Here is a 13,625-nt window from a genome sequence, read left to right on the forward strand (position 1 = left end):
CGAACCAGGGTCTCCGGAGTGCGAGACGGAGACGCTACCACTCAGCCACGAGTTTTTTTTATTTATTTATTTCCTGGCTTTGGTTCATACCATTTCACAAGAACACAACACGAATAACACAAAACAAAGTACATATTGGAAGGTCATCATCAGCCAATGTCAGGCTGGATTCGTCTCAGTACATTAAAACTCCCGCAACGACAGCAAAGGCTCTACCCTTGAGAGCCATTCGGGAGGTTCAGCAGCCACTTTCTGTATGGCAATAAACCAATTCACACTTTCTCGAAAGTATATTCTAGCGGGTCGAGCATCCCTGTCGCAGTGATAGCCCGCCATTCTGGAGCGCCATATAGAGTGGAGGCCCATGAGCATGATTAAATCATACGGAACGCCATCTTCATTATCAATGCTTAAATACCGGATGCCGTGGGAGTCTAGTGGAAATTCTTTCTTTATCGTACGTTGCAAAACATCCCAGAAATAAACCCCTTCCCAACAATGCAAAAAAACATGGTCTATTGTTTCCGGCTTCTTGCAGATTAAACAGTGCGCCCCCCACGGTAAAAAAAAATCCCTTTCCTCCAAAAACTTCTTTATTGATAATGTTCCGGTGTGTAATTTAAAGAAAAATGTCTTAGCTCCTGGCGACACCTGCATTTTCTTTACTCTCTTCAAGACATCTCTGCCTGGACCTCCACTGTATAAGGTTCTGTACAAGGGTTGTGGCAAAACAATGTCACATAAATCGCGATACAGCTTTTTTCGTTTTACAGTGGACAAATATTCATTAGAAAAACGCACTGAAAGAAGTCTTACACTAGCGACGACCTCCCTGTAATAACCAAAAATCCCACCCGTAGCTTCTTCGGTGGAGGCAACAAACTCCGGCAGTAGGCGCCGTAGCCTAACTTGGCTGACGGTGCGTAAGAAAGGGTCCGAAGCATCCCGAAAAAACAAAAACCGGTTGACCACCTGCCGTAAAAACAGATGGCCTAGTCCCAAACCGCCGTCTTTTACCCGACGGAACAAATTCGTCCTGCTGCAGCGTTCCCATTTACCTGCCCAAACAAAAACGGCGAAAATACTGTGTAACTTCTGTACGTTTACGCGCGAACAACTCAAAACTTGCATTGCGTACCAAAGTTTGCTGATAAAAAAAAAAGATTGCATACAGTAGCTCTGGCAAAAATCGACATGTTTGCGCCTTTCCACTTCTCGGCTCTCTCCCGTAGTTCGGTCATTTGCCCTTTCCAATAATGCTCGCTTTCGCGGTAGGCACCCAGCTCGACGCCCAAGTACTTGGTCGGTGTGTCTGTCCACGTAACATTGGCAAAGCGATCTGGTTTCGACGGCCACTGTCCATGCCAGAGCCCAAGGCACTTGGCCCAGTTCACCCCGCTACCGGTAACTTGAGAGAACTCACGGATACATTTGACAGCCTCGGTGATACTCTCCTGGTCAACCGTAAAAATAACGATGTCGTCTGCATACGCGAGCAGCTTCACTTCGGCTGCCTGTAACCTAAACGCACTAATGTTGACATTATTCATAAGTTTCATGCACAATGTTTTAATATAAATGCAAAACAAAAGAGGACTGAGGGGACAGCCATGTCGCACCGAACGCTGCAGTCGAATGGGGGCTCCCAGACTCTTATTAATAATCACTCTCGTCGTGCAGTTACGGTACGCCAGGGCCACACCCTTACATATAACTGAACCAACATTCACATGTTCTAAAAGGGAAAACAAAATTTCGTGATCGACGCAGTCGAATGCTTTTTCGAGGTCGATCTGAAGCATGGCGACCCGACCATCCCAGGCATCACAACACTCAAGGACACTTCGCGCCTTTTGAATGTTGGTCACTATTGACGTCCCTTTTATCCCACACGTTTGGTGTGGTCCTACTATATCCTTAATAACCGTTTGCAACCTTCGGGCCAAAACCTTCATAAAAATTTTATATTCAACGTTTGTAAGTGCTATGGGTCTGTAAGATGTTACCAGGCGTAATTTGTCTATTTCATCAGTTTTAGGAATGAGTACGGTGTGGGATGACCCATATGACGGAGGCAGGGCATTTACTGTGTAAGCATCGTTATAAATTACGTTCAAAATAGGTGTGATTTCGTACTTAAATTGTTTGTAAAAACCCGCGGTGAACCCGTCCGGCCCCGGCGATTTACCGGCATTTAAACTGTCAATAGCGTGCTCCACTTCTGTTTCAGTTATCTTTAGTTCTAATCTCTCTTTCACTTCATCCTCCAGACGCGGTATCGTCGCCAGAAACTTATTCTTAAAAGTGATAGCGTCTACCGTGTGGGATGCGAAGAGGGTTTGGTAATGGGCGTTGAACGCTGCTTTGATGTGGTCGTTGTCCGCCGCCAAGATACCGCCCCAATCTATTTGGTCGATGTGGTTCCGTTGAGCGTTTGCTTTTTCGAACCCCAGCGCTCGTTTTAATGGCGCCTCCCCTGCAGCTGTGTCTTCTGCCCTTGCCCTCACTAACGCACCTCGATAACGATCTTCGTCTATCAATTCTAGTTTTTGCTTTGTTTTCCGTATATCTTCAATCCATTTCCCCGGCGCTCGAGCTTCCTGTTTAAGCAACGTACGGAGCAGTGTCCTTAACTCCGTCTCTTTCTGTTTTTCCTCAAACCGTATACAGGTTGCCCTCTCTATTGCTTTAATTTTTATAGTTTCTTTACACAGCTCCCACTGTTGCCAAAGGTGCATATTTTTACTTGGGTTTATTTTCTCAATTTCTTCTTTTACTATGCGGGTAAAATGTTCATCCTGCAAGAGTTTATTATTGAATTTCCACATTTCCCACGAAAAAGAATTCCCTCTCTTTACCCATCCAAAAGAACATTTAACTAAACAATGGTCTTAAAACGATACCGGCTCTACTTCATAACTATTGCATTCAGGTAAGATGTCGAGGGATGCATAAATGCGGTCCAGCCTTGCATGGCTCGAACCCTGGAAGTGCGTGAGCTTTACGGTGCGGGCTCCCTCGAGACACTCTGCCACATCTTCGAGGTTACACTCGTCAACAATTCGCGATAGCACTTCAGTGCTTGCGTCTCGGTATGGCCGCCGGCTTGTCTTGTCTCGCGCACTAAGGACGCAATTAAAATCACCTAGGACGATCAGTTGTCTATCAGTGCAGAGCCGCTGCTGGATGCCTTGGAAAAACTGCGCCCTTTCATCTGCTACATTAGGCGCGTAGAGACAGACAATCCGCCAATCCGTGCTATTCAGCGAAAAATCTAGAAGTGCACACCGGCCCGACTCACAAGAAAAATGACCAAGCACTTCAAGCCCCGGCAACTTCTTCACAAAGAGAACACAGCCAGCCGATGTGCCTACAGCGTGGCTAACCACAGCAAAAAACCTAGGCGTGAAACGTTGCACCATGCTCTCGGTCTCTTCCTCACCGTCAACTTTCGTCTCCTGCACAGCTAATACATCAATATCATGCTCCGTTAAAAGTCGGTACACCTGGCCATGTTTTCTCTTTCCTGCCAGACCTCTAACATTTAGCGTGGCGACCTTCAACGGTGATGCAGGAGCCATTTTTTAAATAAGAAGAAGAGACCGAAAGCACGGTGCTTACCTCCCGCGCCTAGCACAAGGCTAGACGCCTCCGTCGCTGCTGGCGCCGTCCTCCTCGAGCTTCTGGCCGTGCTCGAGAGGCGCCGTGTCGCCGGCCCACCACTCGCTCGCAAGGTTTGGGCGAAGCTTCAACGTGGGCCTCCTTGTTTGAGACGCCTTTGCTGGTGGTTCCTCGGAAGTGGGCGTTGCCTTCTTGTCGTCGCCGGTGCTGGTGTCGGCATGTGAGCGTTTCCCGGGGGTAGCGGCCGTGGTCGTCCGACCACCGCAGTTGTGCCGGTGAACCTCGCTCACTTCCTTTGCCTCTGCGTCCTTGGGAGCCGGCAGGCTCTCCGCGTCCGCTGAGGTCTCCTCGCTTGGCTGTGGCAAATTCACCGTAGCTGGCGCGAGCTCTGGCTTATCGGCAAGGGGGGCGTCGCCACTCGGAGTCACCGAGGTGCCCTGCGACACGGGAACCTTGTCCAGCACGTCGGCACCCTTTGCTGCTTCCTCAGCCTCTGCGACGTCCATCAGCTCCCTGTTGTCATCCTTCGCACCGAGCCCGGTCGCTGACGCGTAGGTGCGGACGCAGTCCGCGTCCGCGTGTCCATAGCGCCTGCACTTGGAGCACCTGGGCACCTTGCAGTCACGGCGAACGTGGCCTGCGCCGTGACACCTCAGGCACTGCATCGGCCGCCCGGGAACCACCACGAGAGCCAACTCGCCGGCGACGCGAAGCTGGTGGGGCAGGTCGTCCACCTTCATACCTGGCTTCAACTTGAGCAGCACTGTTCTCGTGGTGGATCCCTTTTCCTTCATTCCAACGACGTGCCAACGCTCCCGCGTCACCTCGGTCACGTTTCCGAACGCCGCGAAAGCAGTCCGGATGTCCTCGTCTTGGACACCGTGTAGCATCCAGTGCAGGCGTAGCTTCACCTGCTGGTCTTCAGGGTCGAATATGAGGCAGCGGCGTCCCTTGACTTCCAGCTCCTTTAAGGCGGCCAGCTTCTTCGCGGCTTCCGTGCTGTTCATGGTTACCGCCCACACATGGTTTATTTGGTACGCCCCCAACGCCACGACGTCGGGGAGCGCACCGACGTTAGCGAGGGCATCCCTGAAGTCCTCGACCCTGTAGGGCCTCATACGCACATCGCCGTGCAAAAACATCGTGTTTAACACAACACGTCCGGTGGGCAGGGTAGGCAAAACGATCTTGTAGTCCTTATCTTCTTCGGCGCTAAACCTGTTTCCGCGGCCAGCAACGGCCGCTATCGCCGCTCCGACGGAGCTCAGCCACGAGTTCGATGCTTGAAAGCGGTACAAAAGCGCTTCTAGTGAATGCGGTGTTGCCTTAGAAACGTGCCGTAGAACGTTATACTGCGGTGTATATCGGTAATTATGAGCATGTTACTTACAGAAGTCGCAGTTACACGAGTAGCGAAGTACGCTTCCGCTACATTTATTCTGCGCTCTGCACACATGCAGAGCCATCTTGCGGGAAACACAGAAGAACCCCTCCTCGCAATGTGCGGCGCTGCCCGGACACGTGGCGCGCCACTCGCCCCTGACGTTTCGCCGCGCACCCTCACGGGTTGTAGAATCAAGCGTCTTTCCTTTCTTTAGATCACTATCTTCGCTCACCCGCTTCTCCCCTTCGGGCCGCGCGGGTACCGGTGCGAGGATGCCCCAATACCCTTGCGTTTAATAAGTTTTCTCGCTCTCTCCCCTTCCAACATCCAGCGTGCGTCACTCGAACAGTGGTGTTTAGGCGACGCGGCTCCTCTTTCCGCTCACAGCGCGATTGCTAGGTGCAGCGTCTGATGCCGGACGCCTCTGACGTGATCGCTGCGCCGTAGCGCTTCTGCTGGGAAAGCGTCCCCTGCGATGTGTGCCTAGCTGCTTCCGAGGAATCATGCTTCTGCGTGGTGCTCAGAAGTGTTGAGTATGAAAACTATGTCTTTGTATGACTCAAGAGCATACCGATCGAATGAGTGGGCGGTGCGAACGCGGTGCAATAACGCTATCGCGTTCCACTCTTGAAGGCGAAGCTTAAGCGTCCTCCAAATTTTTTTTGCGACGCCGGGCGTCGAGTGCGTGCCGTCGGGCTAAAAACGCCGGCTTGACGCGCCAAAAACGCTCCATGTATTCCGGGCTTTACGACGCTAATCGCTCGGATTACTATTCGTGACTCGGGCGCGTGTTTGACGATATTCCGACAAACATCCGGAGGCTGACAGGCGGACGTTAACCAAAGTCCGTTTGCGCGGCACCCTATTGGTGTAAAAGTTTGCAAATAGTAGAACGTTATGATGGGCTAGTTCTTGCATGTTTAAGAAATATATAAGCGCCAACAAAGACAAAAATTTACTTTGACGGGCGCTTACTAATATGATTATTTATTAAAAGGAGCACGTACAATTTAAAGGTTTGGTTTGGTTTGTAAGGTTTAACGTCCCAAAGCGACTCAGGCTATGAGAGACGCTGTAGTGGAGGACTCCGGAGATTTCGACCACCTGGGGTTATTTAACGTTCACTGATATCGCACAGCACACGCGCGCCTTGCTTTTGGCCTCCATCGAAAAGCAACCGCCGAAGTCGAGGCATTGCTATCTAGAGGCACTAATGTCACATGATGTAGCGTGCCATGAAAGTGATAAAAAACATGTGGAACACATAAAATGATTAAATAGAAGATAACAGATAAAAGCGTGACAGTCCTATCCTGAAACAGCGAGCTTATGGTGTAGAGGACCTTAGAAGCGATATAAAAGCGATGAAGGAGGAGAGCAAAACCAAGAACGAAAACTTACGAGAAAAAAAAGGTGATCTGTGACGCGCAATATAGAAGGCCAGAAGAAAAAAATAACAAGTGTGCTTTTGGCGTCATCTTACTCACCACGCAATTTAACAATGAGACCTCAAAAATTAAATTTCACTGTCGCACAACACTTCCGCAGGATCGCCAACACATTTTAAATTAATGAAAAAGGCTTCTTCCCATTTGTGAGTCATGTTATCTGTACTTCTGTCCAGGGTATTGGTTTCATACAGGTGAGGCACGCATTTACACGCTTTGCGGTGGAACGGAAGGTTAGACTACCCAGTACCAGTCCCAAGGTTCATGCTCCCTCATACGGTCGTTGAAACACCTTGCCGTTTGCCCGATATATACCTTACCACATATGTGCGGAATCTAATATACTATACCCCTTCCTCGCACCCTAGAAACATTTTGGCATGGTTAATTCCACCAGTTCTCTTTTCTGGTTTTCTATTCTTAAAGCAAGGGCACAAGAAAGACAGGCTGCAAGGGACGAAAAAAGGTGCTGAAAATTTACTTTTGCTTGCCACTTTCTGCAGGTTGTGTGCATCAGGGTGGGAATATCCCTCCTGTGATCTCCCTGAGCGTTTATACTCCACATACCGCCCACATTTTCGATCAAAGCCAATCTTAGCACCGTCATCGGAAAGCCCGCCCTTGTTAACCTTGCAGCCTTGGTCCGGAAGGTACATTGCATGCCGTGCTCATATTACTTCTTGATATGTGATTCCAATCCGCATGTGGCTATGGCTCATTGTCCTGTCTTCGAGTGTGCTGAAATGTAGGACAAGAGCTCCTTACGCGGCTTACTCTTCCAGTAAATTTCTCCTCGTCCTCAAGTCCAAAACCCGCAACTTCTTCTCAAGGAATATGTGCTGCAAAACCTCGATAAAGGAATTTTTATTCTCAGAGTTTTAGTTTATTTCAATAAAGCTTTTGACTCCCTTAACCACAACATTCTACTTCATAAACTTTCTCGATATGGAGTCCCGGCTGCACCACGCAACCTTGTATAATCATACTTGAATAATCGGCAACAATCTGTTTATATGGGAAGCGCTCCTTCCACTTTTCTACCCGTACCGAACGGTGTGCCTCAGGGAAGTATCGCGGGCTCGCTTCTTTTTAATATATATATATATATATATATATATATATATATATATATATATATATATATATATATATATATATATATATATATATATATATATATTGTCACGTAGTGGTGACGAGGTCGACGACACAAATGAAGGGTCGATGATTGCACTAAAGAAACTCTATTTGGGCTGACTTGCGCCCGCAAAAGAACTAAGCAACTCGGCGGCGGCGATAGCAACAAACGCGCTCGTCGGTCGTCGGACAAAGAATGCTCGTCACACTCGGCAACGCTCAATTTAAGGGCTGCACAGAACAATCTAGATAACGTCGCAAACAGCTACCAGCACGGGCTGGAACATTGTGGAAAGACACCCAAGTGGCCGGAACCTTCGAGACAGATCTCGGTGCTACAACAAAACTGATAAAGGTGTGACTCGCGACATCGAGCATTAACAAACAAAGATTACGGAACTGATACGCGGTCCAGAATCAGAGTGATAAGCCTGTATGCCGGCGGCTGTTAAAAAACAACAAATACTGTTTTGAAGGTTTCGCGGCAATATATATATATATATATATATATATATATATATATATATATATATATATATATATATATATATAAATATAACTTCTCCATGATGTAATTTTGTTCTGGAAAAATAAAATATAAAATTGAAACTCCAATCTTTGCCTATGTTCTTTGAAAGCTTCTAGAATTTCACAGCGAGCGCGAGTCTTGGCAGCGTTGTATTAGTAAGTTCTTGTTAAAGTATCTAAACTCACTCGTCGTAGAAGATGCCTTTGCGACAAAGAACTCAGCAGATGCTATTGATTTCCTGGTGGCAATTATTTGCAGTGTGATCTCGGTGAATGTAAATACCTTTTTTATTCTATTCCGCACAAAAAGCTCGACTTCTTTTGGAGGGCGTTGTATCTTTCACAAGCAGTGCCGGTTGTCTAACTTTGATGAATCTCGATTCAGTTTGGGGAAAGAGTCCAGGAGAAGGCTACCTGCGTAGGTGCCTGTATTGAGCAATAGAATCGTTGCCTCTCTGGAGAGGATTTTGGACAAAGACAAGATAATTAAAGTGTTCCGGCATGTTGATCATTTCTTAATGACCTCCACTACCGGACACAGTGTGAAAGATATTCTAGAACTTTATAAGGACCATAGCCATGGATTAAAACACACCTGCGATCAGCAGGAAAGCAACGTTACAGTTTTTGGGCTTAGAACTCTCGTTAGGACGGAAATGAATTTGCTTGATATATCATATCCCCCAGCGCATGGAGCGCATTTGGCAAGCACTCCCAGATTATGACTAGCAGCTTACCGATATCGCTCAAGAGGAAAGTATACAACAGTTGCATCTTACCTGTACTTACCTATGGAGCTGAAACGTGCACAAAGAGGGATCTACTTAAGTTGAGGGCAATGCCGAGAGCTATGCAAAGAAAAATGGCAGGGGCTAACATTAGGAGATAGGAAGTGTGCATAGTGGGTCAGAGAAATAACTCAAGTTACTGACATTCTAGTGGAAATGAAGAAGAAGAAATGGGCATGGGCAGGACATGTAGTGCGAAGAGAGGATAACCGATGGTCGCTTAGGGTAAAAAACTGAATTCCAAGGAAAGGAAAGCGTAGCAGGGGGCGGCAGAAAATTAGGTCGGCGGATGAGGTTAAGAAGTTCGCAGGGGTCAAATGGATGCAGCTCGCACAGGACCGGGTTAATTGAAGGAACACGGGAGAGGCCTTCACCCTTTAGTGGGTATAATCAGGCTGACGAGGATGATGATGATGATGATGAGCTCAAAAAGTGGATTTGGCCCACGATTCAGCGCACTCAGTGACAGTGAATTGAGCATTAGCCAAATCAGGATTAGAATCAAGTATTAAGTCATGTGAGCACAGCATTCAATGTAGCTTTCAAAAACAGATTGCAAGGCCAATAACGGCAGGCTTTCTACAGACTGTGCTAGGAGCAGTAAAATAAGACTTGCTCCAGAAAATAAAAGGTAAAAGGGTAGAAACCTTCAGGAGTATCACAAGACGCTGAAACCAATAGTCGTTTTCCGTATGCCTATCGCGTTGGACACAACCTGAAGAAAGTGGCAAGTTTAAAGTTCCGGTGGTGTTTTCCACCCCTCCAATGCTGCCTTCCCTGTGCCCTCGGTTCAATAATAGAAATTTAGAAGAGAACTTGTAGTATTAACCATGCCAGCATTCTGTAGGGTGCAAGGAAGGAGTAGTAAGAAGTGGTGCAAGGAAGGAAGGGGTCGATTTTGCTCTCATGCGGTAAGGTAGATTTCGGGAAATGGGGATGTGAAGCGAGTATGAACGTTCACTTTGGACTAGTACCGGGGTTAACCTTCCGTTCCATTGCAACGCGTCTAAATGCATGCCTCACCTGGATGAAAACTTTATCTTGAACAGAACTACAGGTAGCGTGACTTGCGAATTTAAAGGAGCCTTCTTCAAACGAAATGTTTTAGAAAAAGCTGGTCATGTTTCTGAAGTGTTGTACGTAAATAAACCTTAGTTTTTAAGGAACACTATAGAATTTCGAGATAGTAAGATGACGTGGACAGCATACTCTTTTCTTCTGGCCTTTGTGCAGAGTATGTCACAGATCGCTTCTTTATCTAAGTTGTGGTTTTAATTTGTTGTCACCTCATACATGCCTTTTATCGCTTTTAAGGCCCTCTACCCCCTGTTAAGGTTCCTGCCTCGGGCTAGCACTGCCACGCCTTTATCTGTTATCTTCTTTTGAGTAGTTTTATATGTTTCCACATGTTTCTGCGTTCTTATGGCCCTCCACACCATGTGACGTTTATTGCATGTGGTTATAAATCCCACTTCGTACATGTATTATTTATTTATTTTGGGATACTGTCAATCCCAATCAGGGATTTTTACAGGAGCGGGTTCATTTGCTCATACAGGCATACTATGTACAGAAGGGTAAAATCGAAAGCTCTTACAATAAAAGAAAAAAAGAAAAGGAGGCAAGCACATGAAAAATGAAAGATACAGTCATTGACAGGTTGACGTCATCACAGGTTTACATTATACATAGAAAATAAAACAAACTCATTAATGATGCCATCACTTCCCCGTGGTTCAAAATACAGAATTTCCGGCAGGTTCAACAAACTTGTCCATTGTGGACTGTGAGACCACTTCCTGATCTAAAGAGTTTCAGTCTCGCACAACTCGCGGGAAAATCGAGAAACTGTATGTGGTATTAGCGCAAAAATATTCTTGAAATGTGAGTTGATGCTTATGACGGGTTTCTCTGGAAGTATTAAAAGAAATATAGGTCTCAGGATTTACTTTAATCTTGTTATGCAGGATGAGATGCAGAAATTTGAGACGTTGTAGCATCGCACGGCTAGTTAATGTATGAATACCGATCTCGGCCAGCATCTGCGTCGGCGAGTCGGTTCGCCTATATCTGTCACAGATAAAACGCGCGGCTTTTCGCTGGACAGCATCGAGCGTAGATATTTGATTTTGGGTGAATGGAAACCACGCCACGTTCGCGTATTCAATTGCTGGGCGTATAATCGTCTCATAAGCCAGAAGCTTGGCTTCCTTTGTAGAGTAGCGCAAGGTCCTTTTCAGGAACATCAGCTTTCGCATCGCTTTGCTTGCCCCATATTCCACACGAGCCACCCACCCTAGATCTGATGATATCACGACGCCCAAATACTTATACTGAGTGACAGAGCTCAGGATTGTGTTGTCGCAATTGTACGAAAAACAAAGCTTGGATGTCTTTTTTGTAATTGACATTGATACTGTTTTATTAAAATTGACGGCCAGTTTGTGCACCATTGGACTTTCAAATTAAAATCCTTGTTAAGAGCAATTCGATCTTGGCGCTTCTGCACTTCTCTATATAGGACGCTGTCGTCTCGAATAACCTAATCTTAGATTCCACCTTGCTGGTTATGTCTTTTATGAACAGAAGGAACAGCTGATAGGGGCTAAAAAGAAGCCTTCAGGAGCACCTGAAAGGACGGGTGCAATTTGGGAAGTGTGGGCACCGTACTGAACAAGCTGGTGGCGATCAGATAAGTAACAGCTTATCCATTTAACAATTGGCCCATGCCCTAAAATGTGTTTAAGTTTTAATAGCAGTTTTGCATGGCATGCAGATACGATGAAAGGCCTTATAAAAGTCTAGATAAATTACGTCTATTTGGGTTTGGTCGTTAATGGCTTTAGAGAAATCATGCAAGATCTCAACCAGTTGCGTAACTGTAGACAGACCTCTCCTGAAGCCGTGTTGGTATGGATGGAGGATATTGTTTTTTTCAACAAATTCTGTGATGAATTTTAAAATTATATGTTCTAAGATTTTACAGCAAGTACATGTCAGAGAAACTGGCCTATAGTTTGACAGGCAAGACGAGTCGCCCGACTTGTAAACTGGCACGATTTTCGCAATTTCCCATTCAGCTGGGAGGCATTTTTCATAGACTGATTTATTGTAAAGTAAGCAAAGTATTTACTTAGAGGTTCATCATAACGCCTCAAAAAGCAATTGGGGATTTCGTCTGGGCCACTGCACTTTTTGTCGTCTAAATTTAACAGCAGCGAGAACACACCTGCTTCGGTTATAACTAGCGCGCCCAGAGCATCATTTTGCTCCATATTATCTGGCCTGAAATCATGCGTGATGCCATTATCAGGTGTAAATACGGAACAGAAGTACATGTTAAACGCTTCCGATTGTTTCTTTTCTTCAGTCGCTGATAACGGTTTTGGGAGGTAGTCTTTGTGACCGATATAACGCCAGAATTTCTGTGGCGAGTGCTTGATAAAATTACTGACCGTTGTACTGCAAAAGCGCTGCTTGGCTACTTTTGTTTTTTCTTTATCAATCTGTTCAATGAATTCACGTTTTGGCAGTAGTCTGTAAGTGGGCGTAGTTTGTTGCGTTTCCTTAACCTTTCAATTCTGCGTTTTAAATGTATCACTTTGCATGTAATCCATGGATTGGGCTTATTTATAGTCTTTTCTACTAGTGGTACAAACTGCCTCAAGCAGTGCATGATATAAGCTTTGAACGGTAACCAGATTTCGTCAATGCTGGCGGAGCCCTCAGTTCATGGAAGTCGTAGCACTCGTGGGCAAGGTAGGTCATAATGGCATTATCATCTGCTTTGTTAAATGCATACACATGTTTTCTAGTACTACACTGGCGAATTTGATTTGGGATCAGTAGCGTGCACAGAACCATATTACGGCCAGATAGGAGCATCAACGTTAGTCTTTCCTTTCAAAAAGTGATTACTTACAAAAATAAGGTGTAAGATGGAACTTGAAGTGCCCTGCACACGGGTAGGCTTAGAAACCAATTAGGTCAGGTTGAAGGTAAACAAAAAACTGAGCAAGATATTGTTTGTTACATTAGATGGGCTCAAAGAGCTCCAGTTTACATCAGGGAGGTTGAAGTCCCCTGCCATTATTATGGAGCTTCCCAGCATGTGCTTGTGCATGTACTCTAGCAGCTGATCAAGGTAAGTCACTTCAAATTGGGGGTGGGGGGGGGGGGGGGGGGGGGGGGAGGTCTGTACATGGCGCCAACATAGATGTGGCTTCGTCCTGATCGGATCTTACACCAAACCGCTTCTACGCCTAGAACATCAGGCATTAATGAGTAGTGTATGTCTTGCCTCAGAAGCAAACCAACACCACCGCACCTAGTTTCTCTGTGTTTTCGCACAATGGTATAGCCCGGAGGAGCTAGTTCATCGTTTGCAATGTCAGCGTGCAGCCATGTCTCAGTCAAGCAAATATGTCCGGTTCATGGGCGATCAGGATTGCCTCCAGCTGTTCAGTTTTCTTTACAAGGCTGCGCACATTAACATTGATAACAGTTAGGTCCGTCCGCGGTTTCGAGTCCGCTTGGCTGGTCCGTCGCTAAAGCTTTCATTTTTTTGCAACTTGCACTATGTCGTTGACCGTCCCAGGTGTACAAGCGGTTATTTATTTTGACTTCATCGTGAGTCAAGAAAACTTTCCCTTTCTGGTCGCGATGCACTTTTGTTGTTTCCCATAGCTTCTTTCTAACGTCCCTTATATTTCCCGAAAA

General features: G+C 46.3%; 2 protein-coding genes across 2 annotated transcripts in view; one reads left to right on the forward strand and one right to left on the reverse strand.

The window, feature by feature from the left end:
• The window catches only part of LOC146201301 (alkaline phosphatase-like), a 200,498-nt gene that overhangs the window by 162,461 nt on the left and 24,412 nt on the right, over positions 1-13,625 (forward strand). The window lies entirely within an intron of this gene.
• On the reverse strand, positions 79-4,846 carry LOC146201302 (uncharacterized). The gene has a single exon (XM_084595756.1). The coding sequence runs from the start codon at positions 4,761-4,763 to the stop codon at positions 3,642-3,644; it is 1,122 nt and encodes a 373-aa protein (XP_084451882.1). The 5' UTR covers positions 4,764-4,846; the 3' UTR covers positions 79-3,641.

This window comes from Amblyomma maculatum, chromosome 2, assembly GCF_055883805.1.
Source record: "Amblyomma maculatum isolate TAMU_Amacu chromosome 2, ASM5588380v1, whole genome shotgun sequence".
Lineage (NCBI taxonomy): Eukaryota > Metazoa > Arthropoda > Arachnida > Ixodida > Ixodidae > Amblyomma > Amblyomma maculatum.

Bases quoted from the DNA above. Each gene is read 5' to 3' on its own strand.
- LOC146201302 (XM_084595756.1), bottom strand. From the start codon at position 4,763: ATGTTTTTGCACGGCGATGTGCGTATGAGGCCCTACAGGGTCGAGGAC.